The sequence below is a fragment of the Pristis pectinata genome, chromosome 6, assembly GCF_009764475.1.
Source record: "Pristis pectinata isolate sPriPec2 chromosome 6, sPriPec2.1.pri, whole genome shotgun sequence".
Lineage (NCBI taxonomy): Eukaryota > Metazoa > Chordata > Chondrichthyes > Rhinopristiformes > Pristidae > Pristis > Pristis pectinata.
Genome location: NC_067410.1, coordinates 88,219,457 through 88,247,171, shown reverse-complemented (window position 1 = coordinate 88,247,171; position 27,715 = coordinate 88,219,457). Strand labels below are relative to the sequence as shown.

At 37.9% G+C, this 27,715-nt stretch overlaps 1 protein-coding gene across 2 annotated transcripts in view; it reads left to right on the top strand.

Moving 5' to 3' along the window:
• LOC127571403 (arf-GAP with coiled-coil, ANK repeat and PH domain-containing protein 2-like) overlaps positions 1-27,715 on the top strand; it is a 76,548-nt gene that overhangs the window by 41,748 nt on the left and 7,085 nt on the right. Inside the window, exons 9-23 of one of the 2 annotated variants that reach the window (XM_052017728.1) lie at positions 2,939-3,051; positions 7,570-7,590; positions 9,304-9,355; positions 9,682-9,782; positions 10,361-10,472; positions 12,192-12,400; positions 12,932-13,001; positions 13,487-13,581; positions 14,198-14,376; positions 16,031-16,132; positions 16,919-17,014; positions 17,558-17,769; positions 18,601-18,710; positions 21,164-21,274; positions 22,507-22,565. In XM_052017728.1, coding sequence (XP_051873688.1) covers positions 2,939-3,051; positions 7,570-7,590; positions 9,304-9,355; positions 9,682-9,782; positions 10,361-10,472; positions 12,192-12,400; positions 12,932-13,001; positions 13,487-13,581; positions 14,198-14,376; positions 16,031-16,132; positions 16,919-17,014; positions 17,558-17,769; positions 18,601-18,710; positions 21,164-21,274; positions 22,507-22,565 — 1,642 coding nt within the window. The remainder of the gene's footprint in view (positions 1-2,938; positions 3,052-7,569; positions 7,591-9,303; positions 9,356-9,681; positions 9,783-10,360; positions 10,473-12,191; positions 12,401-12,931; positions 13,002-13,486; positions 13,582-14,197; positions 14,377-16,030; positions 16,133-16,918; positions 17,015-17,557; positions 17,770-18,600; positions 18,711-21,163; positions 21,275-22,506; positions 22,566-27,715) is intronic. The other variant, XM_052017729.1, reaches the window with a different exon arrangement.

Genomic DNA, 27,715 nt, shown 5'->3' with positions numbered 1-27,715 from the left:
TACCAATTACAAGCATCAGATTTAATTTTGGATATCTTCTCCCAATTCTGTGAAAATTTGTTCATGTGAGATCAGGTTAATGATACCGTAATAGGTAGGTACTACAATATTCATGACAAATTATTTCCCTTACATTATTAAATTCCAATTCAGCATTTATAAAGGCTGTTATGTGGAGATGAATAGTTGGTGCTAATTGTACATGATTGATTTGTTCACTGTACTACCCGTATCCTTGATCTACTTGCATCTCAATTCCTAACCCATCAACATTTGCTCCTTGACCTCATCCTTTCTAAGGTCTTTGTCAATTTCCTTCAACCCCTGTACACAAAACAACTCTGGCTGTCCTTCATCTCCATCTTAATTATCAGATTTTGTTTCTGCTTTGCAATTAATCTTCCATTGCTGCTTGTGTGTGACCCTTGTGTTCACTGTCATTTCAACTGTCCTAAAGTTACCAAAGGACCTCCTGTACAACTGTGGCTAGCCATTTGCAATATGTCATCTTTTAACCTCTCAACTACCATGGAGATTTTTTTTTCAAGATGTACTGTACTGTTTTTCTCCATTATTTCCTCTTACCTGCATGAAACAGCTCTCCTAATTTAGGCTGCAGAATTCTAGAAAGGTTGGCACTTATTGCCTATTGTTAATTGCCCTCTAGGAGTAGGTAGAGAGCTGTCATTTTGCATGTGACAAGTGCTCAGCTTTCCTTTTCCCTCTGTGCCATAAGCATTGCCATTCTGTCTTTACTTGAATCACTTTCACCCTTACTGTGGCAATAGATACCTGTCTCATGTCACAATCTAATATTTGGCCAGACAGCCAGCTACCTTTCATGAACAGCAACTTGTTCAGAATATTTCAGTTTGCACCTTCAACACTAAGCCCAGCTGTGTGATCATCTCCAGCGCCTTGTTCTCAGTAGCATAGTAAATTGTCTCCAAGATTCCCGGTCTGAAATCTGTCCAGGCTAGGGGATATAGAAATCTCTTTCAGCTGAACATGATCTTATGTCTGAGAGATCTGGAAAAATGAATTCCTATGTCATGTTTTGCTACATTTTTTTGCCAGCATTTTATGTGTGGGCACCCTAGTCCCACTTTAATCATCTACCACCACATATTATTTTTCAGTTCTTCAGCACGTTTCCTTAAATTAAATGTATTGTGTTTCAATGATAGAAATTGGAATTCTACTTTTGCACAACACATTTGAAAAGTGAATCTGGTGGTTTGGTTTCTGGTGCAATGGAGTCCAAATTTAATTGAGAGATTTTGCTGCTTTTCACAAAGTATATTATGGAAACCTGAATACTTGATTTATTTCTTAAGTAAAGAGGTTAAAGGAACAGTCCCTTCATAAGCAAAAAAGGGTAGGAGGGGAAGTTGTGTCCAGTGGTAGAATATCACACACCACCAGACACATCTTCCTTTCCTTTCCACTCAAAGCATTCCAAAGGGACCATTCCCTCCTGATTTCCCGGTCTGCTCTTCCATCTCTAACTACCTTTTTCTCACAGCACTTTCCATGCAGTGCATACTCATTCTTCCAGGTGAAGCATCAATTCACTTCTTCCAATCTATTGTGTTGCATTGAGGTTTTTGCATCATTGGAGAAGCCTAATGCAGATTGGGTGACTGCTTTATGGAGCATCTCCATTCAGTCCACAGGGTTGACCCTGAGCTTCGAATTATCTTTCACTCTATTTCTCCTCTAACTGTGACTCATCTGTCTGTAACCTTGTTCATAGATGAGGCCCAACGTAAACTTGAGGGACAGCACCACACCTTTCATCTGAGAACATTGTAGCATTACGGACTAATTATCTGAACTTTTTGAATTTGTTTCTTTTAACTATTTTCTGTTTGTCAGAACTGGCCAGTTCTGCTGTAAGGTTAATATTCCACAAACTGCTTGATCTCCTGGACATTTCCAGCATTCTCTCTTTGGCTTCAGGTTTCAGCAACTGCTCTCGCCTTAATTTTACAGCTTTAACATATCCCTCTGTTTTCTCTCTTTCCTCGTTAATCTGTTAACCTAACAACTCTGCAAACAGTGGGATTACCTGGGCAACACAGGCCTTGCCCTATCAGATTTTTTTTTTGTCCTATCCATCCCTCTTCAAGCCTCTCTGAAACTTAAAAACTAATTTGCTTTCTCTCATTCTGATAGTCTTAAACATGAAGTATTAGCGTTGTTTCTCTTTTTACAGATGCTACCTAACCTGCAGAATATTTCTGATTTCTAGAAGTTTTTTTAAAATTTCAGTCTTTTGTTCTGCTTGTTATTACTTTGTTTGCCATCATACTATTATCTATATTGCTCCATTTATACTTAGTTTAACTGCAACAAAGTGGCAAAGAAATGTGATGTAATGTAGTATGTGCTCAAAAATATGGTTGTAATAATTGTTAGATGAAGAAGAGGCATGGATAGGGAATTTACTAAAAGGTACGAGGGTGATTCATGGAAATAGATGGCAAAACCTGCAAAGATGAATCTGAAAAAGTGCAATGGTTGAACATATTGAGGAGCAGTCATGGTTTTGTTGCAGAGCCCAGTATATCAAATTGAAGGAAACATTTCAAAAAAAAAAGTGAAGCTAAACAAGGAAAGTACCTAACACGTAGATAATGCTTCATTTATCATTGAAGCATAATAATTAATAACTCTTATTTTTAAAAAAAAAACAGTGGTTATAATTAGGCTAAGGCTGCTACTATTTAATGAAGATAGCCTTCCATTTAGGAACTTGCAAAGGCAAAATCCGATGTTGCAGCAGAGATTATTGTTTCACTATGTATATGTTCTGTGTATGTGTAGTTTCATAAGATGGCCATGCTATAATACTACATTCTTTTTCTTATTTTATTTCTATTTTGCCAATCAATAATTGATGTTTTTGTACTTTGTTTAACATCAAATACTTCAGGATTTCTCCAGTGATGATCCTAAAATGGAATTTAATACTGATGCTGCCAATGGCATTGTCATGGAAGGATACTTGTACAAACGAGCCAGTAATGCCTTCAAAACGTGGAACCGGTAAGATTATACTTGGTTCTGGAATAAAACTCTTCTGTAGTTGTTAATAATCAGTACAGAAAATGAGCTTAATGTAAAATCATTGATACTGTTGATACCTTTTTGAGTTTTTGATTATCATTTATCAGTCTGTTACAATTACAGATGAGAACATAAAAATATATTTCAAAACAAGTGCAATAGCTTGTTAACAAATTTGTTCATCTTGCATGAGATGATGACAGTGCCAAATTATTAAATATCAGACCTTGACTATCCAATATGATAGTTTAACTTTAACTGGAAATGTTTAAGGAAAATTAGACTGAGGTATAATATTAATGAATAAAAAGAACCATTTATGGTTAATTAAAAGCTGGGAAATGCTGTGAATTCACCTGCAGTCAAAGTGGTATATTCAGTTAACCAAGGTGAAACAGCTTAGAGAATGGTGCCAGACAATATGGCTTGAAAGCAGAGCTTTTTGCTTGAAAATAGAGTAAACTCTTTCTGAGCATTCATACTTGCAGTTTAGCAAGAGCTTCTGGAGATCATCTTTTATTGTCAGGCGTGCATTTTCAAGGGCCTGCTTGTATCCTCTAATTATTGTTGCTTCTCTTCAGAGAGAGTAGCAAAAGTTATGTAAATACAACACCGAGAGTATGGTTTCTACTGCTGTTGTGATGTTTTCATAGCAGTGCTAAATTGCATGCTAATAATTTCTTCCCTTTGCTTGAATGCAATATTCAATTTCATAAACAAAAAATTAAGTCAAGATACAGTATCTGTCTGCAGACTCTGAGCATCTGTTCCCCAGCTGGTCCCAAATAATGTTTAGATTAAATCTAGCCCTAATCCCTGTCTTGGCATCGGTTTTTATTATATGTGGAAGTGAAACTATAATCCAAAACCACTCCAGTTTGGGAAGGCATTGTGCCGCGGTGCAGAGAAAAATCTTCAGAAAATATTTGAATGAAACCTCGACTTTTGCAGTGGTCTTTGTCATGCTTGAATGCTATTGCATATTCAAATTTCCTCAACCCAGTTGGCATGTTAGCATTGATATAAATATTCAGACATGATGGTGCTATGACATGACCCCATGGAAGCCAGCTGTTCAGTTGTTGAGGCCTGATATTTACCATCCATGTATTCCACCATCCATATAATGATGGAAGCACGAGTAATGACGTTATCCAAATCAGTTTGGATAGGAGGTAGTTGAGAGATGATCTGGTGAAGGTCAACAGTTATATTTCATAAAGAGAGATTCCAAGTTACTGAATTTGATTGAAATGAGAATTTTGTTCTAAGGGGGAAAAATTGAGTAATATTGGCTTACACGCATCATTCAGTTGAGAAGTTTCTTTACTGAGGACTAAATCTTTGGAATTATCTTTTCCTTCTGTCCCAGAAGATGTACATGTTCAGTTGCTGGGTACATTCAAGGTTGTGCTACATAGAAGATACTGAATTTGCCTCCTACTTACCTGCTGAACAAGTTATCTAATGCATGTACGAAGTTTGGCATGGTAATATTAAGACAATAGTTGCCATGGTACCAACAATCCTTCCAAAATCTCAAACAAAGAAGCTGTAGGTGACATGAACCATTTCTGCTTTCTCAGCTCAACTCTTGCCAGCAACTTAGCCCAGAAGAAGAACTTGCCAAGTAGGCTGGCTTAAAGGGACCTTTTAACAAGATCATGGTGATCTGATTGTAACCTCAACTCTACATTTCCTTTTATCTTTCACAACCTCCCCCTCACTTATCAAGTATCTATTTATCTATCTCTATTTTAAAAATATTCAAAGACTGTACTTTCATTACTTTTTGAGGAAGAGATTCCAAACACCCAATCCTCCGACAGAGGGGGAAAAGAAATCATCTCATCTGTCTTAAATGTGTGACCCCTTATTTTTAAACAGTGACACCTGGCTCTAGACTCTCCCACTGGAGAAAACCTCCTCTCCACATCCACCCCTATGAAGGCCCCTCATAATTGTAACTTTAATCAAGTCTCTTCTGATTTCAGTAGACACCCCTCTCACCTTGTTAGACAAACAGCCTATTCCTGTTCTTAGCCCAGTAAATCTTCCCTTGACTGGTTCAAACACATCAACTTCCTCAAATAGGAAGACCTATGCTGTGCATGGTAATTCAGGTATGGTTTCACCAATGCCCTATATGTGAAACATAACCTTCCTACTTTTGTATTCGGTTTCCCCAGTAATAAATGATAACCTTAGCTTTTCTAATTGCTTACTGTGTCTATGTACTGGACTTCTACAAATCATGCACGAGGACAGCCAGATCCTTTAGAGCTCTGCAATCCCTCACTATTTTCATAATATACTTTTTCAATATTACTGGCAAAATGGACAATTTGACTTTCCCCACATTATTCTGCTTTTGCTGGATCTTTGCGCATTCAATTAAGCTTTCCCTGTCCCTTTGTAGTAACAATCTGCTGGCAGATCTCAGCGAGTCGAGCAGCATCTGTGGTGAAGGAATTGTTGATGTTTCGGGTCGAAACCCTGCATCAGGGCCCACGTTGGCTTTGACCCAGAACATCGACAATTCCTGCTCCCACCTTCTCGCCCACAGATGCTGCTTGACTCGCTGAATTCCTCCAGCAGACTGTTTGTTGCCTCATATTACAGCATCTTTAATCTCTTGTGTCTTCTATCCCTTTATAGTTTCCTTTTGTCCTCTTCACAACTGGATTTTGCACTGAACTTTGGTCATCAGTGAATTTAGTAAAAATTTCTGTGGTAGCTTCATCCAAGTAATTTTAAGTATTAGAAAGTTAAGGCTCCAGTACAAATCCCTGTTGCATTCCACTTCATACATTTTGTCAACCCATTTATGCTTGCTGTTTCCTTGTAGCCAGTCAGTCTTCTATCAACATAAATATGTTACTCCTATACCATGAGCTTTTATTTTCTAGAATAACCTTTGATGTAAATCTTTTATCAAGTATTTTCTGGAAATCTAAGTACATCCACTGGCTCCACTTTATCCATAGCACACTTCAAAAGCTCCAATAAATTGGACAAACATAATTTCTTTCCCAAAACCATGTAGACCTTGCATAGTTACCTTGAATTTTTCTAAGTCTTTGCAGTAATCACCTCAATATTAGCTTATGACATTTTCTGAATTGCAGGCTAACTTGCTTCTGTTTCCTTTCCTTTTTGAGTAAATGAGGTCCATTTATGGTTTTTCAATCTCAAGAAATTTTCCCCAAATCTAGGGAATTTCAGAAAATTAAAACTATTGCATCAACTAGCCACTTTTTAAGATCCTAGGATGAAGCCAGGATGATGTGGAAACATCTTACTTGATAAGAGAATCAACTAAGCCTCTGTCACCTTTGGTAAACTTAACCTTCCATCCAGATAAAAAGGCTGCTAATCCTGAATACAAGCTCTGTCTATTAGGTTTATGTTCGCCATAACCACCTTTAAAGGTGAGAAACCTGGGTCATAGACGACCAACTGGAATGGAATTAGACAGTGTCCATTTGTAATTGCACATGCAGGCTACCAGCAATGAGATTCTTGAGAGAACTGGTCTACAATCTATACAGACTGTGCTGGTGCTTGCAGGCTTCACTGACTGGGATATTTGGAGTACATACTTGGAGGACAATTCAGAAACTTCCCTTGATGTAAGAATGCCAAGCCCCTTCCAGGAGTTCATCTTTCTTATTGACAACTGGGCAAATGTCCACAATTACTCAGACTGGAGAAGTTGAATCAAAACTACTGTGGAGAACTCGGGTTAAGCCAGAAAGTTGTGTAGGCTTCAACTTCTGAACAGTAAATAACCACTGCAATGATTTAGCACATTGGGCTCTTCCACATGATTGTTGAGCACCAATTTTGTCATATTTTCTCTTTATCATAATGTTGGAGATTAATATGTTTTTGGACAATTAAGGGAATTGAGGATTATGGAGATCTTGTGGGAAAAATACTTTCTCGTTAGGTAGTAAATCTGACTCAAAGGACCTACCTTTGGATTTGATTTCTTAATTTTATGCTCTTTAACAAATACCAACAACAACAGTGAAGCATTCTGAGGAAAACTTGTTTGGTCCAGATTTTCCATGTGCAGTTATGTGGTTGATCTACTGGCTTTGGGTAAATTTGTAGAGGAACCATGTTTAGTTTGGAAATGGATAGATTTTAAGTCTCCTTGTGTTCATTTTTTTTTCCAGTGGATTTCCATTTCTTGCAATATATAACAATCTTTTTCTATGGTTAGTGATTAGTGTTCAATCCTGAAATCAAATGCATATTTCTGTAATTTTGCAGCACCATTTTTTAAAAAAAAGTATCAAATAATAAATGAGTACTCTTCTGTTTCATTGGGGCTTTATGCAAAAATGCTGTACTAGCTTATACTGCTTTACCTTTAGTATGCATTTAATCATCCTGTGTTTTTTAGATCATAGTATTTCATTTTACTATTTCATTTTTTTTCTGTTTTCTTTCTATGTCTTGATCCCACCCCATTTTGTCATGTGACAGGAAAAAGACCCCCCACATCAGGTACCAACCTGTCAGCTGGACATCTTATCTGCTCCCCAATCCTGTCTCTGAATATTAGCTCTCACCTGTCTACAAGTGTCCAAAGAACTTCGGGTAAACCTGGTTTAATCCATGGCTTATAAACTGGTCACTTTGCTGTCTTTTTTACAGCATGGACACAGTGTTAGCTGCAAACCAGAGGCAGCATTCTTTGCTTGTTTTGCCTTTCACAATATTAACAAAACTAACCATCCTTTCAACTAACCTGCTGCACTTCAAGTTCTGTGTAGTAAATCAATTTTAATACTAAAGAAAATGTTTAAATTTAAAATTCCATGCATCAATAAAAATGTTCAACTAATGAGTTTGATTTACTTAGAAAAACAATACTTATGTTTGTTTTACTTAAGTCTTTAATTTTTGGTGAAAACCAAGTTTCATTTTCAAATCTATTTTTCAAGTTTAGAACTTTGGTATGTTTTCAAAAGTAAAAACAATAAGTAACTGTTGTAAAGTGAAAACCTGCCATTTGCAAATCAATTTACGGTGTAGTTGAGTGGAACAATGAATGAATGCTGGGATATAATAGGACAGTGAATCTGAACTCGGCTAGCAACAGTAATCTTGGGAGTTTGGGAAATTTTTCAGTTTTACCTGGTCTGGCTGCTATGTGAATCCAGTCCACATTATGATATTACCAATCTGGTTACAGGCCATCCCCAGGTAATGAACAGGTTCCATTTTTACAGACGTCCATGAGTCGATTTTGTTCATAAGTCTGAAAATACACAAAAATCACTTGGTGTGATGACCATACATCTACAGTATTGTAACGAATGACATCAAAAGCACATAAGACTGATAAGAAACAACAATTACTAAAAGTAGAGAGAGGGGGAATTAGTTCTGCTGTTCGTAGGAGTAAATGTATGTATGTGCATATGTCAGACTTTTGTATTTAATGTTATGGGAGCTCGTTTGTACGTACCAGTGGCCATAAGTCGGGTACTCATAACCCAGGGACGGCCTGCATGTTGTTATTAAATACAGTAAGCAATAAGGGGTGAGCAATTAATATAGCTTTGTCAGTATCAACCACATCCCAAATGATTTTTTTAATAAAAATCTTTCTAGAATTCTAGATGTAGCCTACCAAGGCTGTTTACTGGGGTGAAAAGTGGAGATCTAATCATTACAAGTTTTGCATATTGTCATTGATCTATTGGTTGGGCTGGAAAATTGTATGTGCTCAAAAAAAAAGTAGTGGGATAGAGGAGGATAAGGTGAACAAGGAGAGGTAAGAAAGAGGATTTGGAAGGGGATGTAGCTTTGACACCTGGTCAAAAATTCCTGTTTTTCACTGAGCTGTTTAGATCCTTCACTTGACATTGGCACCACAGACTTTGGTGGGGGACTAGGGGGAAGAAAGTCATTCAAGTTCCTGAGCATCACCCAGAAATCTACAAGGGGGCGTGAGCTGGAAACAAACTCTGTGATGTCCCCTTCTATAGGATAAAATTTGAATAGCAATACATAGGCTCGCATATCATTTGAGTGCTGATGGGGTGAAATAAAGACCTTCAGAAGTGGACCAGTGAAAGGAATGGAACGGAACTAAGAGAAGCCGTGGAACAGAATTGTTTATGAACCTGTCAAAATTTTGTCACTGTTCTGTGTAAATTTTATTTCTGCTAATTTTCTTCCTAGCTGCAAATTATGTTTGTCTCATTACAGGCGCTGGTTTTCAATTCAAAACAACCAGCTTGTTTACCAAAAGAAATTTAAGGTAAGCAAAAGTGTATTATATATTGAGTGTAAATTGATCTTGGCTACCCATAAATCAACCATTCAGTAAAAAATCTTATACAAATAATACCAATGTTGAGAAATGTGATGAACTGATAACATCTCATGTACTAAAATTACATTTATAAAGACCTCTCTACCAGTGTTTGTAGAGTCTTGGTTTAACACAATTCAGTGGATCTTAAAAATCTCTTGTGCTTTGTTTTTCCAGCATCTGAATGTCATATTAGATTTAAACCTTAATTATTCAGCAGTGGCTTTATGATAACCAGTTTTAAATTATGTTCTTTCGTGTGTTCCCTCAAGGATAACCTCACTGTTGTGGTTGACGATTTACGACTTTGTACAGTCAAACCTTGTGAGGATATTGAAAGACGTTTCTGTTTTGAAGTAGTCTCACCTACAAAGTAAGTGCCCAAACATTTGGCCTTGTCATGATTAATTTGATGTTTCAGAAAATATTTTGTAAAGACCTTTGCACGAGATGTAATTTGCAAGTTAAAATTTATTTTTAGTGTCAGGAAAGAGCTCTTTGGAAACAAAGGAAGAAATACAAATGGCAATTTTTTTTTGGTTTGCAGATGGTTTTGCTGCATTGTCATACATTTTATTGATTGTCAGTACTAATTTTTCCATGATATTAAACCCACTTTTAATTTTTGTCACCTGTTTGACATTCACGGTGGCAATAGTTTTCAAAGACGTAGGCTGTGTTGACTTGGCAGAATGGTATATAAAGCAGTTGGTATCTTTAGGTACTTATGAATATTTGGCCTGTAAAACTGATGAAACAGCATGCATTTTGTGTTTCATAAAGCCATCAGTTTCTTCTAAATTCAGCATGAATCATGTTAAGATTTTTTTTTGTTTTCCATTATGATAGTACTTGGACTATATTTTTGGTCTTGTTGGTATATGGATAATAACTAAATCTTATTTCCAGTAGCTTCATTCCTGTTAAATCTGTGAGTGCTTACACTTATAGGAGCTGTATGCTGCAAGCAGATTCTGAAAAAATCCGACAAGTTTGGATCAAAGCTGTCCAAGCAAGTATAGCTACTGCATACAAGGAGAAAGGAGAAGAAAGCTATGCAGATGTATGTATGCAATATATTTTAATTATTTAAACCTTGTAGACTGCAGAATTTCAAGGATAAAGCTTTCTAATGTTCATGGCTTCTAGGGATGGGCAAAATAATACATCCTTGCCAGCATTGTTCACGTCCTAAGAGCAATGAAAGAAAAATGATAAGTGAACCTATTAATACCTTATCCTGATAAGAGAGCTTTAGCTTGAGGTGAACCATGTAATTGCACAGCTAATACTATAATCTCAATGTAGTCTTAGAGAGTCAGTACTGCCAGGGCACCAGTTTTATCTATTATAATTCTAGTTTGTTTGAGCAATGAAGAAGCCTGTCAGTTTCAGAGGAAACTATACACGCTTGCTGTTTTGCTGATCTTGTACTTTATTCCTTTTCAAATACATTAAATCCCCTTTAATCAATGCTGTATATTTTGAATGGATACATGTTGAATCCCATATTAACCTGTGTGGCAAAGCAATCAAACTAATGTCTTCCCTCGATGTTCTTGCGGCAATCCTGAATTTATATTACATTTACTGCTTCATAGCAATGTACCAAATATGAAGAACTGGAATAGCAGCAAATGAAGCCATAATTCCCTCTTGTACCACTACCTTCTTTTGAAAAAGAGCATCTTGTGTATAAACAAAATTCAAAAACAATAGGTCCTTGGCCATTGTATTCATTGGCTGCAGTGCAATAATTGTATTGTCTGTTGCATTCAATATATATTCTACCTAAATAAAAACTATTTTGAAGACTTGCATTTTAATAAAACTCTAGTTATGGGTGATGCGCATGAATAGTTTATCCATGCATGATATTTGAAGGTCAGGAATTTGAATATTATCAACTTCTGCCTGTGACTATTGGTTATCATATTCCTGTCATGAAGTCACGTGAATCATTCTAGATAGAATTAACTTTAATTTCTCTTGGCACATTTGCTCTTAGAGTTGATACTACAATAACATGGGCATAAGAGTATTTTAACTTGGTGAACCATCCCAAGATCCCTGAGCAGAAAGGTTAGGAGAGGTAAAGTATAACTGTAGGCCATTTGTTTCCTGTAGCCACCTCCAATATATGGTCTGTACTTTGCCATTTTTCCCCATGTTTGTTCTTTATTCTATGATACCCAAGGCTGATTCAGAAACAGTTGCTTCCCATGCGGCATCAGATTTCTGAACGGTCCATGAACGCTACTTCGTTATTCCTGTTGTTTGCACTATTTTGTAATATATTAATAATTTTGTGTCTTTTGCACTGTACTGCTGCTGCAAAGCAACAAATTTCATCTCATATTAGTCAGTGATAATAAATTTGATTCTGATAAACATATGATGACTTCTGTCTCAAATTTCAATTGACCCAGCATATGTAGACTTTTACAGGAGGGAATCCCAAATTTCTATTATCTTTGGAGGATAATGCACAGGTCTAATTTTAAGATTGTGTTGACGTGACATGGTCTTGTTGGAGTGCTCAGAAGATCAACCTGCTGAGGAAGTTCAAAGGGAGATGGTGGAAGAGCATCAGGGTATTGTGCAACAGCAGAGGCAGACATTTTGGGAAGGAGGCTGAGAAATTTTTGTGGCTCAAAATATAAATATTTCTATGGAATGTTCTTTTACCTCATTCTCCTTGAATAAAGAACAATCTGTAGTGGGATTTTGTAGATTTTCTTTTAACAGAAAGAAAAAGTAGTAAACTTATTTGCTTCTTCAGAAATTGGATAGAAGATCCTCCCCCTCTACCAGCAGTCTGGACTCTGGGAGTGAATTGAAGGAGCGGCCAGTGAAAGGTGAAAGTGCACTGCAGCGTGTGGAGTGCATTCCTGGCAATACCAATTGCTGCGACTGTGGCCAGTCAGACCCACGATGGGCAAGCATTAATCTGGGAATCACTCTCTGCATTGAATGTTCAGGAATTCACAGGTACTTTAATGATAGGGATAAAAGGTGATGTTAGATTGAAAGAAATCTGTGTGCATTCACCTATCTGATAACTGGGTTCATCATTCCATACTGTTGCTGCCTTTACTCAAGTGAAATCTGTATTAAAAGCTCACAGGCATTGATTTGTGGAGGTGGTGAGAAAGGAGGAGCATGGGTTCAGTCAATTATCATTAAATGCTTTAAGAAAATGCCTTTGTGTATATCATGTGAAAGTATAACATATCCTTATGAAAGTGTCAATTTTGAATTCCTCCACATCACATGACTAATTTTAGCATGCTATCAGTTTTGAGGGAAAAGTAAATTCAAAGCCTGAAACATGATCCTGTTCAACTGGGGAGTTGTGCAAAAGTAAATCTATTACATCAAAAAAAAATTGACAAGAATAGAAGAGTTGACTTCGCCACAAGTATAACTTGTGCTTTCAGCTTTAGTATCTTGCAACAGTTTGTCTATTATGAAAGCCTGTGTTATTTTTTTAATCTAAGTTTATTCTCTTTGTATATTTAGAAGTCTGGGAGTCCACTTTTCTAAGGTGCGTTCCCTTACTCTGGATTCTTGGGAACCTGAGCTCTTAAAAGTGAGTAGTTGTAGATTTTGGTGAGAGGAGGGAACACTCTGATGTTTTATTACAACTTAAATAAATGATCAACTTTAGCAAAAAATATACAGATGTATTATTAAACTCATTAAAATATATTTGCTGGAATTCATGCAAGTCACGTAGCACACAACAAAATATCTTGATTAGATTTTCTAATTTTTTTTCCCTCTTGCCACATCCAAAATATTTACTTTGGTCCCTCAACTTTAAGACAACTGGAGTTAGGTGATGAAGTCTGATGATAACATCATAATGATGATAGGTTTAATTGTAGATCTTGCAATATAAAAATCTATTTTAGAAGATTATAAGTTTTGTTGGCATGTTGGAAGATTTGAACCAGTAATTAAAGATTTAATCATACTTTCAACTCAACAATTTTACTTTTGGTGTGTTACAAATATTTTTTGTATTCTCTGAGAATGAAGATTCAGTTGAAATATTCTCATTTTGCTTGCCAGCTTATGTGTGCGTTAGGAAATAACGTTATAAATGGAATATATGAGGCACAAGTGGACGAAATGCACTTTAAGAAACCAAATCCAGGCGACCCAAGGTAATTAAAATATTTGAAAGTTGGTTCTTGTTAGACAAGACTTTTTGGAAGCATTCAAATATTATTTTGGCTCAGCAGATTTTAATCCATGATTCTATCTGCCTGCTCTGATAGTTCCTAAAGATCTGATAATACCATGCAAAAGGGTTGGCACATTGTCCCATTATTCTGCTCATCTTAATTCCTCAACTATTACACTCTAAATTAGCTTAACTGGTCAATCGTTTTATTTCAAGTAGTTTTAAGTATTATTTATTGTATAAAATGAATTTCTTTGAAGGCAAAACAGTTTGAGATCTTGAAAGGGTGTGATTAAATGCATGCCTTCCAACATTTATATGGATCATTGTTAAAAATATTAATCTTACCTGCTGGTCTGGTTAAAAATTATTTGAGAGATTGCGGGAAGTTTCAACTGTAAATTATATGATTTTCATAATGTAAAATGCATGCTTACTCTCAGAAGCAAACGTGCAAGATATCAAATAGAAATTAGCAAATAAGCAACAAATGACTGCTGTGTGCCATGCTTTTCACAAAGCACATAACCTAGAGTTTATTTTAAAATATGAGAGAATACATGCACTTTGTAATTTTCATGCACAACTGTTACTAGGCTCGAGAAGGAAAGTTGGATCAAAGCAAAGTATGTTGAAAAGAAGTTTATACAGAAAGCCCATAGTTATACTTCAAAAAGAAGAGAGAACGTGTTACCACTGACCAGTCAACTTGAGGACACACTTGAAAAATCATCCAAACTTCTTTCTGTACCAGGGACCACTTCCAAAATTCCAGGTAGCTTATTTGTGATGTAATATGTGGAAATATTACAATAATTATCAATGACTCATGAAAGAAAAATTATAAAACAAAGATGCAATACATTGGTCTGGATTTTTTGGTCAGTGGCAAAATCTTGAAGCAAGTTCTCTCCAAATCCCAGTGTCTGCATCACAGACTTCCTCTTTTCTGACCTTGATTGTTCCTCGAGGGGATTTCTGGCATCCAGCAAAGTGACATTATTAAACTGACTCGTGGACACTGATGCAATTAATGAAATTGACATATAGCAAAACAGGAAGTGAAAAGAACAATTTTAAATATTTCAAACCGGTTCAGAAATAATGATTAGTATGGATTATTAAGGTGAAAATTTAAAATATAAGTATTCAAATAAATTAACAATTCATGATATTAAATATTGGAAGGAATTTGAATTAACATTTTTTTTAGGGCCAAGAATTGGTTAAGCAGTAATCATGGCTTAATGTAATGTTTAAAAACTCATTGCTATTTTGTGTGATCAAGTGTAGCACTTTCTGTACATTTTATAGCGAGAATAGATTGAAACTGCCTGAAGTTTTGCCATTTCATTGATTTTTTTTTTGGAGATCATATTGGGGAAGTATGCATAATAAACCAGAGGAACAAGGAATCGCAGAGTAACTTTTGAATTTCTTCATATAACCTGAAATTGTAGTCGTGCTCATGATGTAATACATTGGATCATCCAAATGGATATCTGCCTGTGATTTCCCAATAATTTGCAGCTCCAATGTGCATGAGCCCACTGAACTCCTAGGTTTGATGGGATAACTTTTAGCGCTCCCTGTAGTATGTAGGGTTCACTGAGGCCCGGGTAGGATCGCACTCACCAGCTCCACCACCCCCCCCCCCCCCCCCAAGTACCAACAATGTAATTTCCTTAGTTTCATGGGTGATGATGTGGAAACCTTTGGTGATGATGTGTCCATTTTTGTGACTGGTCTTGTACCTTTGTTTGCCACCCCCAGCGCTGGCACAGTTGAAGATCATGAGCTGGGGTTCCATTGCTTGTTGGCTGGTATTTTGGACAAATAGTTATATGAGCAACATCTCCACCCCCCACACCAAGTACAGGAGTCCTGAATGAGCCAGGTTCTGGGATGGACCAGGGTCTCTTTCAGCGACAGATCAATCACTGTTCACCTGTCTTGTGGTTCTGCTTGCTGGTACAAGGGCAGGAGATTCCATCTTCCTGCAGTGATCTCATGGACTGGCTTAATCGATGACAAGGCCATTGGGAGGTGGCTACCTTTGTAACCAGCAGCCTGCCAATCTGGCCGCCTTCCCACTAGAAACACAAGCTACATACGAGCAATTTCTGGTCCACTGAGAGGATGATCCAGCCCAAAGACATAAGATTGAAGGTTTTGCTGCCATTAAATCCAGCCCATTGTTCTGCTGTCTGATACTTATACCAGTGGACAACAAAAGATATCTTTTCAACTGCAGTACAGAATGCATAAATATATTAAGTCTACCAAACTCAGTAATTCACTTCAAACTATTACTAACTAACAATCTCTTTCAATGTTCTTGTATTTTTCTTTGAATTTCTCAAAAGCAATTTCCTCTGTTTTCCTCTGTTTCAATGGCTGCTTTGCTTTGCTAACATGCATGTAACCAGCTGCTGTTAGTAACACTGAGCCACGTCGGGAGTCTCTCTTCTGTCCAGATGAGCTAGACTCGCTATTCTCCTACTTTGACACCTCTTCAAAATCTAATAGTAGTAAGTACTGCACATATGTAGCTTCTTGGTGCCCATGCTACAAAATTAATCCACTGCTTACTTCCACTTTATGGTTGCTTGTAAGTTTCTTTTGTGTGATTTTTTTTTAATTTCCACTTCCCAAAGCATTTTGAAATGTTGTTTATTCAAATAGCATCTTTCATTACTTATTTGCTTCTTTTTCCTCTTGCATTAATCGTCAGTGCTTAATCACATTGGATATTGCAGAAGTAATAACAGTGTGAACTGATTCATCTAGTTGTAATAGTGAAATGTTAAAATATTTGATTTTAAATCATGGTGTACTCTTGTTTATGATTTGCTTTTCATCAACATAAACCTCAGTTGGACAGAGCTTGTTGATGTGCATTTATTTTGTACACTATTAAAATATTGTATCAACAAAATAGTAAAATTATTTATAGATTCCCAAGACACATTTGCTCAATAAATCAGATTTTTAAATTAACTTGATTTATTTGGAAACATTCAGAGTGTATCACTGCTTCAATATTCTTTTCTGGTCAATACTGTTCTGGTAAATTTGGACTCTTAGGCAAATGAGTAACAATTTGCACTTAATCTGATTTAAATACGTTTTATGGGCTGAATGTGGTAATGTGTCGTTAGCATAAATATGACTTACTGGTAGTGGCAAAATATTTAAGTGTCATTGTGCTCCATTTAATTATTAATTATGTTTACAGAAGCTTTGATATATCAACTAAAATTTAACAAATTATAATGATGTGAATCCATCTCATTTAACTTGTCCATTTCTTTAAGGGGTAAAAAATTCTGACAGTGGTGTGCCAAATAGCTCGGATGGGAACAAAGATGTGGTAATGTCTTTGACTTCCAATAACAACTTGCCTGAGACAGGTTAGTAAAATAGGCCAAGTGTAAAAAGCTGCATATGTTTAATAACTTCACACATGGATGCAAATGAATCCTGTTTTCTCTGACGTTTTACCTATATGTTTTGTAGGTTATATGTGGTTTGAACTCATTATTCTAACCTAATTTTCGATCATCAAGTATATAATCCTTTGAATTAATATTATCAAAGATGCATAATTGTATGAAGACATGAGACTGCAGATGCTAATCTGGAGCAACAAACAATCTACTGGAGGAATTCAGTGGGTTGAGCAGCATCTGTGGAGGGAAATGGACAGACGAAGGGTCTTGATCCGAAACATTGACTGTCCATTTCCCTCCACAGATGCTGCTCGACCCGCTGAATTCTTCCAGCAGATTGTTTGATGCTCCAGATTCCAGCATCTGCATTCTCTTGTGTCTCCGTACGCAAGTTTATCTTTATCATGATGTTACTGGTGTCAAGATTATGAACCCTTAATTATATACTGTAACTTTGATTACAGTCAGTGAAAAAGTATGCTAAAATGTTTTTGTTCCCTTTAGAAGTTTTGGAACCATCTACATTAGAAGAAGGTGGTAGGGATTTGTCTGTCTTCCATGAAGTAAAAATGATTGCTCCAGGATTACAGTTGTACAATGCTGCTCATGTTCGAAGTCTTCCTGATATGGCAGAAGCATTAGCCCGTGGAGCTGATGTGAATTGGGTTCATCCTGAAGATAATAACGCTACTCCTCTTATTCAGGCTGTTCTGGGGGTAGGTTTCCTGTCAAATATTTTGTCTCTGTAATGGAAGTGGAAAATAGTGTGGTTTGGTTGAAATTTAATGAGACCAGAAAATTAAAGTGCAAAAGATAAATAAATTAGATTCCAACTTGCAGATCACAGCTCAAGCACAAGTATCCACTCACATTGGTCTTATTTTGAACTTGGCTTCTTAATGGAGCAGCTCACTTCTAAGTTTTCACTTAAGGAAGTTACTGTTGACATTTCTTTCAATCCAATTTTTTTTTAAATGGAAATGTCTGTAACCTTAATTGTTTTGCTTTCCTATATGATGGTGAATTGGCACAGGCAAGAAAATTAGGAAGAGGAACAACTATTTAAAAAAAAAAGTCCCTAGATTTGTTACATGGGATTTATGTACTTGTGTTCTTGCCCAGTACATATCACAGTTTGAAAACAATGTGCTGAACTTATACGTTTGGTTATCAACCTACTCTGATCCCTGAAGTTAAATGTCTGGACTGACATTTGACTCAAGGTAACTGGGTACACTCATGATAGTATTGCATAATTCACAGTGATTGATATGTAAGACATCCTACAGGGAAATAGCATTTGTTTACCTCAAAATAAAATCAGCCTATTATATAATAAGATAAAATATTTGTAGACAAACTTAGCTTTATTTTTCTTCATCTCCCTTATCTGCTTTTTCTCTCCTCTCACATTTTCCTCCCCTGTTCTTAGTTTTTTTTTCCATCTAGATGAGCTCTTTCTTGCCTTTTCTTTCCGTGACTGTTATTAGTGAATGTTTTACTTGCCTGTGCCATGTTTGGATTTTAAAGTTATGTTTTATCGTTAGGGTTCTTTGGTTGCCTGTGAATTCCTGCTACAGAATGGAGCAGATGTAAATCGCAGAGACTGCCATGGCAGAGGGCCACTGCATCATGCCACCATCTTGGGGCACACGGGGTAACAAGTTTATTTACTTTCAGTGGCATGTGACTTGTTTATTATTGTTTTGTGTACAGTATACTGCAGCAAACTAGTTGATGCTTGAAGCAGGCCCAAAGTCATTTTATTTTCTTTCCAAGATGTGCCTTGAGATTGTTAAATGCTTTGGAAGAGTGTTCAAAAAATCTAGAGTAATTTGGGGTAAAACATTGGACAAATACTTCAACACTAAGATTATTCTGAGATTAGATCTAGATTTTAGAACATTAGTAGATAGTCCTCCCTTTCAGTTTTCAAAGGATGTTGCCTTCAAACTGGAGTGAGAATCACACAAGCCATTGGAAGTAATCTGAGAAAGATAAGGGAAATGATTTGATGCCAGGGTGGATAACAATGAATGGTCTCTTATTGCTCACTGTATTGAAATGCTGTCTGACGAATGATGTTTGTGCAATATTCAAATTTTGTTTTGCTGGAAAATGAATGTAAAAATCATGGTGATATAAAAATAAATGTGATCAGTTAAATCCACAGGTTTAGGAATTGCTTTGTTTGCAGGTAGAAAGGAGGTTATGTACAAAGAAGCATGATGGAGTTCTGTTTTAAATGCTCCCTTTTTAGTATATATCAGGGCCACTTATAATCAGAGTGAAGTTCATTAATCCCAACTGGTATCATCAAAGCTGTAAAATTATAGAAAGGAAGCAGTGCAATAGTCTGAATTAAAAGAAATCAATTTGGGAGTTTTGTGTGCAGTGCAAAAATATATGGAGCATAACCCTGGAGGGCAGATTTGAAGTGCTTATAGATGAGAATATTTTCTATTGTCAATAATCCTTTTGAAAAGAGCAGAAAGGTTTCTAAATGTTACAAAATTTATATCTAACATTGCTTAATCTTTTAAATTAAACACAGGAGTGGCAGTAGATGAAATCATTTGATAAATATGGTGTGGTTATACGATTGACCTATTTTAGAACATTGAACAATTACAGCACAATTCAGGCCCTTCGGCCCACAAAGCTGTGCCGAACATGTCCCTACCCTAGAAATTACTAGGCTTACCCGTAGCCCTCCATTTTACTCAGCTCCATATATCGATCTAACAGTCTCTTGAAAGACCCTATCGTATCAGCCTCCACCACCATCTCTGGCAGCCCATTCCATGCACTCACCACTCTCTGAGTAAAAAACTTACCCCTGACATCTCCTCTATATCTACTCCCCAGCACCTTAAACCTATGTCCCCCTGTGGCCACCAAATCAGCCCTGGGGAAAAGCCTCTGACCAGCTACCCTATCAATACCTCAACTGTATCCTCAACTGGGTATCCTATCAATACCTCAACTAGGATTAATAATGTAGTATAATGATTCAGCAACATAGGATCTATGTGTTTGAGCACCTTGTCTGCCTTGGTGTGATTGTGATTCGGTGACAGTTAAACTGGTAAACTCCAGTTGGACAATGATCAAATAGACTACTCTGGCCAGGATAGTGGTGGGCTATTAGCGTACTGCAGTTACACCCACCTAGACTATATTGAGAATATAATCTAGGTGGGAGATCACTGCAGAATACTCCTGATAAACTATTTAGAAGGCAGAAAATATTTATCAGAAGGTGAACTACCTCATCACAAAATGACCCATCTTCTCTAACTTATGGGCAAGTTACGTATCTGGCCTGTGGTAAATTGTCATCTCCTCAGCAACCTCTCCCGCCCTCTGTGCCATCTTAGGATGTTTGTGGTGGGTCACTTAGCATTGATGTAAATGATGAAGAGCAGAAGAAGCTGGTTAGACCTTTTTTTGTTCCCAAAAAATGTCAACTTATTCCCACTCTCTTTATCTTTGGTAATCTTCTATTCAGTTGAGTCATTTGCTTATAGCTTCATTAATAACCTCACTAGTCCAGACTAGCTCATAGGCAAGTACTTAATAATGTTATCACTTATTGTTGCTAACAGCTTGTAGTCATCTGACTGAATAATGTATTCTGAAAGCAATTTTCAAAAAAACTGGTGGCAAAGTAATTGTTTTGTAGACCAGTGGTAACTTAGCTCTGGGACCATGGAACTATCTTAAGAATGAAGAGCAGTACAAAATGTGTGAAGTAAAATATAAATACCTTGGAACTGATCTTAATTTATTTGGGGACTGGAGGTGTACAGAAAGGGCATGCTTTATTGCTGGGTGGAATTGATAATTTAGAGGCTCTAGATTAGCCCCACCCTTGGGAAAATTACCTGTCCTTCACTGAATCCTCAAAGTACTGTTGCTGAAGAAAGATTACATTTGCACTTCACAATTATGTGATATTTTACCACATCCTTGTTTTGCATTAAGTTATAAAATCTGAATAATTGAAAATTTATCAGATTCCAGTGTGAAGCTCTTTAATTCTATTTGTTGAAAGTGAGTGCCATTAATTTGCAACAAAACTAATGATATTTTTCTGCTTTACTTTAGACAAGTGTGTTTATTTCTGAAACGAGGAGCTGATCAAGATGCATTAGATGAAGACCAGAAAGACCCACTCACTATTGCTGTAGAAGCAGCAAATGCAGATATAGTTACGCTGTATGTATCGATATATATGGTTTATTTTTTAAGTTTATTTTTGTTAGGTGCAAAGGATTAGAAGTAGGTCATTAAGTCCTTTCAGTCTTTTCTGCCATTCATTGAGATCTTGGTTGGCAAATAACAATCAATCTCAGATATAAAATTATTAATTGAGTCAGCATCCGCTGCTACTTCTGGAAGAATGTTCCACACTTTTGTTACCTTTACCTTCCCTGGCACAGCTGATTTTGATATTATATCCCTTTAACCAAGACTCCCCTCACCAGCTGAAATGTGCCTGATTACTTCCTGTTAAAATCCCCTAAACGTCCATGGAATTTAGGCCTGGTCTTTGTAATCTTTTCTAACCCTTGCAGCTCTAGTAACACTCTAGTGAAATCCTTGCAGATTGTATCCGCAAAGTCCAGATTGTGTATTTATTCCCATTAAAGGCAATGAATTCAATGGAACACTGGTTAGTTGTTTAGTGAAACATAAATCATCTCACCAGCATGAAGATCATGTTGCATCTTTCTCCCAAACGGGCCATTTGGGATCTTGCTGACCAGGCACTTGATATGAAAGCACAAACTGTATAACTTGATTTTGGGGACTTTTTTTTCCCCCAGCCAGTACTTTTTATCCCCTCCCAGGATGAAAACTTCTCAAGACGTTCATAGCTGTGTGCTCTTTTTAATTATAAATAACATTAATCATTAATTCTTATAGAATGTGTTGATCATTGTGCATTTGAGACTCCTTGAAAACATCCGATAAACTGCTACTGTTCCTATGTTATATATGGGTTCCTGTTCTTGCAAAATCACTTAAATAGTAGACGGGTTAGTTCAGAGATATTTGAACTTTCTACTACCCTCAAGCTTACCCCTCCTTGTAATCTATAGTTAGATTCTGTTAAGCCACTTATGAACAAATTCTTCTTGTCACTTGAGGATGTGGTGCTTTCTATGATTAAAAGAGTATAATCTAATCTAGAAGGAGGTCTTCCATGGAGAATTGGTGAGAAGTGACATGGCCAAAATGGCAGATCAAAAAATCCAGAAGACAGTTGAGCAATGGTTCTTGTTTATCACTGAATTCATGCTAGTACTGACTAAGTGTCATCAAAATGGGAGACGTAATAGCCAAAAAGATATGTTGTTACAAAATATATTGTAGATGTTGTTAATATTTGGTCCCATCCACTCTATTATGTTCCTGAGCAAGTTGATATATTCTTGTTTTCACAGATTGCGCCTGGCAAAGATGAATGATGAGATGCGAGAATCTGAAGGCCTTGGACAGTCAGGTCAATATTCTAGTAACAGTCATACAGAGATGCAATATAAAAAGTGCATACAGGAATTTATTAGCTTGCAGCTGGAGGATTCTTGAATCATACTAAAATTAAAATGATTATATAAAGATCAATTGTCAGGATGGGAAGGCTTGGAGACCTTGTGGCCTAGTCATTTGGTAGGTGATTTACTTCAAGCAATCCAAGGACCAATGTTTTGACCAGCTAAATCTCAAAAAGAGAATCTTTTAATCAGGAAAAAAAAATGTATGCTGAAATTATTTGGCAAATATAAGTCATGCTAAGTAATGCACCTCAGAAGTTTAAACCTGTATCTGCAAAATAATATTTTCCTGAATATTTTCTGTATGCTTTGATCTTGATTGCTTAACTTGAATTTTTAATGTTAGATATTTAAAATAGATTTGAAAATATGAGAGTGACTTTTATTGGTTTGAGTCATGTTTATTTTAAAATGGTAAAAATAAGAAGTCAAGGGAGATTTAATGTGTGCCTCGTTTTCAAGGTTTATATTCCTACTTTTCTCACCTAATCCCACTGCCCCACCCAAAGGCACTGACTTTTGTTACTGCAGTGAAATGAGCTCCAATAGCTTTGTTACCTTGCCCAAATCACCATTCTTCTTATGTAAATCAATGCAAAGGTAATTGACTATGGAGTGTTTCGCAGTCAAATCTAGTACTGTTTTCAATTGATGTTCATTTACTTGCACTTTGCAGAAGGAATCACTGGATAACCAGGAGCAGGATTTATGGTTTACTTTTCTTTACAGTCCAGGTCCTAGGAAAACATTATTACAACTCTCCACAGTAACCTTCACTTTTTGGTACTGTCAGATGGTGCATTAACCCATTTGAACATTCAGAGCTACATCAATTTCTAGTGATTTTTTTTCTCTCAGAGTCTAGATTCATAGAGCAATAAGCACAGCTACAGGCCCTTTGGCCCAATGAGTTCATGCTGACCACATCCGCCTAGGGACTCTCAATTTCCTGTGTTTGCCCCATATCCCTCCAGGCCCCTCTCCTCCATGCACCTATCCAAGTGCTTCTTAAGTAATACTATTGTACCCTCCTCAACCATTTCCTCTGGCAGCTTGTTCCATATACTCACCACCTTCTCTGTGGAAAAAGCTGCCCCTCAAGTCCCTTTTAAATCTTTCCCCTCTCGCCCTAAATCTATGCCCCCTAGTTTTTGACTCCCCTACCCTGGGGAAAAAGACTGTTACCGTCCACCTTATCTCTGCCTCTCATGATTTCAAACACTTCTATAAGTTCGCCCCTCATTCTCCTACGTTTGAAGGAATAAAGACCTAGCCTGCCCAACCTCTGCCTATAACTCAGGCCCTCTCGTCCTGGAGCATCATCATAAATCTTTTCTGCACTCTTTCCAGTTTAACCACATCTTTCCTATAACAGGGTGACCAAAACTACACGGTACTCCAAGTGCGGCCTCGCCAATGACTTGTACAACTGCAACATAATGTCCCAACTCCTGTACTCAGTAGCCTGACTGATGAAGACCAGCATACTAAATGCCTTTTTCACCACCCTGTCTACTTGTGACGCTGCTTTCAACGAACTATGTACTTGTACTCCTAGGTCCCTCTGTTCCATTATACTCCCCAGTGCCCTACCATTCATAGTATAAGTCTGACTCGGGTTTGACTTTCCAAAATGCATCACCTTGCACTTATCTGTATTGAAATCCACTTGCCACTCCTCGGCCCACTTCCTTAACTGATCAAGATCCCTCTGAAGTCTACGAGAACCTTCTTCACTATCAACAACACCTCCTAATTTCGTGTGGTCTGCAAACTTGCTGATCAAGCCTTGTGCATTTGCATTTAAATCATTTATATAAATAACGAATAAAAATGGTCCCAAAACTGACCCCTGTGGCACACCACTGATCACCAGCCTCTGTTCTGAGAAACAACCGTCAACCACCACCCCCTGCTTCCTACCTCTTGAGCCAATTTTGAACCTACCCACTAGCTCTCCCTGGATTCCAAGAGACTCAACCTTCTGGGCCCCTGTGCCATACGGGACCTGGTCGAAGGCCTTGCTTAAGTCCAAACAGACAACATCCACTGCTCTATCCTCATCTATCCTTTTGCTTACTTCTTCAAAGAACGCTAAAAGATCTGTCAAACACGACTTCCCATGCACAAAGCCATGCTGAGTCCTCCTAATCAGACTCTGTCCAAATGCTGGTAGATCCTGTCCCTCAGAATTCCCTTCAGTGTCTTCCCCACCACTGATGTCAAGCTGACTGGCCTGTTGTTTCCTCGCTTGTCCTCGCTATCCTCCTTAAGCAACGGAATGACGTTAGCCACCTTCCAGTCTTCTGCAACTTCACCAGTGGCTAACGATGAAGCAAATATCTCCATGAGAGCCTCCACGATTTCTTCTCTAATCTCCCACAAAGTCCAAGGATGTACTCAGTCAAGCCCTGGGGATCTAACCACCTTAATGTGCTGTAAGGCTGCAAATATCTCCTCCCTGGTAATACGAATGTTCACCAAAACATCTCCACTTGCTTCCCTAATCTCTTGAGCAACCATGATTTTCTCCTCAGTAAATATCAAGGAGAAATATTTGTTAAAAATCCCTCCCATCTCCTGAAGCTCGAGGCATAGGCGGCCCTGTTGATCTCTAAGGGGACCTACTCTCTCCCTAGCTACCTTTTCACTCTTTATATACAGTATCTTTTTGCACTTTAGCACAACTTGTTCCCTTGATTGGGAAATTTATAAGAATTGTTTTCTCGCATTAATACAAAAGATGGTATTAAGCCTGTTGCTAGGAAATGCTACACAGTGGCATTAGCTCACTCACTGCTGAAAATTGTAGAGTGAATCACAGTTATACAGCATAGAAACAAGTCCTTCGGCCCAACTGGTCCATGCCAACCAAGATTCCCATCTAAGCTAGTCCCATTTGCCCATGTTTGGCACATATCCCTCTCAACCTTTCCTATCCACGTACCTGTCCAAGTACCTTTTTAAATATTGTTAATGTACCTGCCTCAACCACTTCCTCTGGCAGCTCATTCCATAAACTGACCACCTTCTGGGTGAAAAAGTTGGCCCTTGGGTTCCTATTAAATCTCTCCGCTCTCACCTTAAAACTATGACCTCTAGTTCTTGATTTCCCAAACACTGGGAAAAAGACTGTGCACATTCACCCTATCGTAATTTTATACACCTCTGTAAGATTACCCTTCATTCTCCTATGCTCCAATGAAAAAGTCCCAACCTGTTCAACTTCTCTCCATAACTCATTCCCTTGAATCCCAGCCACGTTCTTGGAAATCTCCTCTGCACCCTTTCCAGCTTAATGGCATCTTTTCTATAGCAGAGTGACTAAAACTAAAGACAATATTCCAAACGCGGCCTTGCCAACATCTTGTACAACTGCAACGTAACATCCAAACTTCTATACTCAGTGCCCTGACTGATGAAGGCCAGTGAGCCAAAAGCCACCTTGTCTACCTGCGGCGCCACTTTCAGGGAACCATGTACTTGTACTCCTAGGTCCCTCTGTTGTACAACATGACCCAGGGCCTACTGTTCACTAGCAAAGTCCAATCTCATTTGTCTTCCCAAAATGCAACACCTCACACTTATCCAAATTAAACTCCATTTGCCATTCCTTACCCCACTTACTCAGCTGATCAAGATCCCTCTGTGTCACTGGTGTCAGTGACACCAACTATGTTAGTGTGATCTGCAACTTACTAACCATGCCTTGTACATTCTCATCCAAATCTTTGATATGGATGACAAATAGCAATGGACCTAGCATCGAACCCTAGAGAACACCGCTAGTTGCGGACCTCCAGTCCGAAAAACAACCTTGCACCTTCACCCTCTACTTACAACCATCAAACCAATTCTGTATCCGGTTAGCTAGCTCTCCCTGGATCCCATTTGATCTAACTTTGCATAGCAGCCTACCATGTGGAACCTTATCAAAGACCTCACTGAAGTCCTTATAGACCACATCTACCGCCCTTCCCTCAACAACTTCATCATAAAACTCAAATTCGTGAGACGTAATCTCCCACGTACAAAGCCATGCTGACAATCCCTAATCAACTCCTGTCTTTCCAAGTGCTTGTATCTCTTATCCCTCAGAATCCCCTCTAGTATCTTGCCTACCACAAATGTTGGCTTGTCGGTTTACAGTTCCCAGGTTCTTCTCTGCAGCTCTTCTTAAATAAAGGCACAATATTAGCCACCCTCCAGTCTTCTGGCATTTCATCTGTTGCTAATAATGCATGCATCTCAGCCAGGAGTCCTGCAATTTCTTCTCTAGCTTCCCACAATGTTCTTGGATATCCCTGATCAGGCTCTGGAGATTTATCTATCTTCATACATTTTAAGACATCCAATGCCATCCAGTGCTGTAACGAAGACTATCTCCAAGACCTCCCCATTAACTGTCACAAGGTCTGGCCGTCTTGTCTTTCTCCATGGTTATAAACACAGGGAAAGTACTCATTGAGGACCTTGCCCGTCTCCTGCGGCTCCACCCAAAGATGTCCACTTCAGTCTTTCAGGGGCCTTATTCTCTCCCTTGTTACTCTTTTTCCCTTACTAATAAAAGGTCTTTGGATTCTCCTTAATCTTCTGTGTCAAAGCTATCTCGTGGCCCCCTTTTTGCCCTTCTGATTTCCGTCTTGAGTACACTCCGGCAACCCCTAACCTCCTCCTGGGATTCACTTGATCCTAGCTGCCTGTACCTGACGCATGTCTCCTTTTTCCTGACCAGAGTCTCAATATCCCTTGTCATCCAGGGTTTCCTACTCCTGCCAGCCTTGCCCTTCATTCTAACGGGAACATGCAGATCTTGAACACTCTATCTCACTTTTAAAAGCCTCCCACTTGCAAGATGTCTCCTTGCCTGCAAACAACCTACTCCAATCAATTTTTGCAAGTTCCTGTCTACACCATCAAAATTTGCCTTGCCCCAATTTAGAACTTGAACTTGCTACCCTTTTTAAACAACGGAACGACATTAACCATCTTCCAGTCTTTGGGAACTTCACTAGTGGCTAATGACGAAGAAAATATCTCCACAAGGGCCTCCGCAATATCTTGTCTGGCCTCCCGAAGTCCGAGGATGCACTCAGTC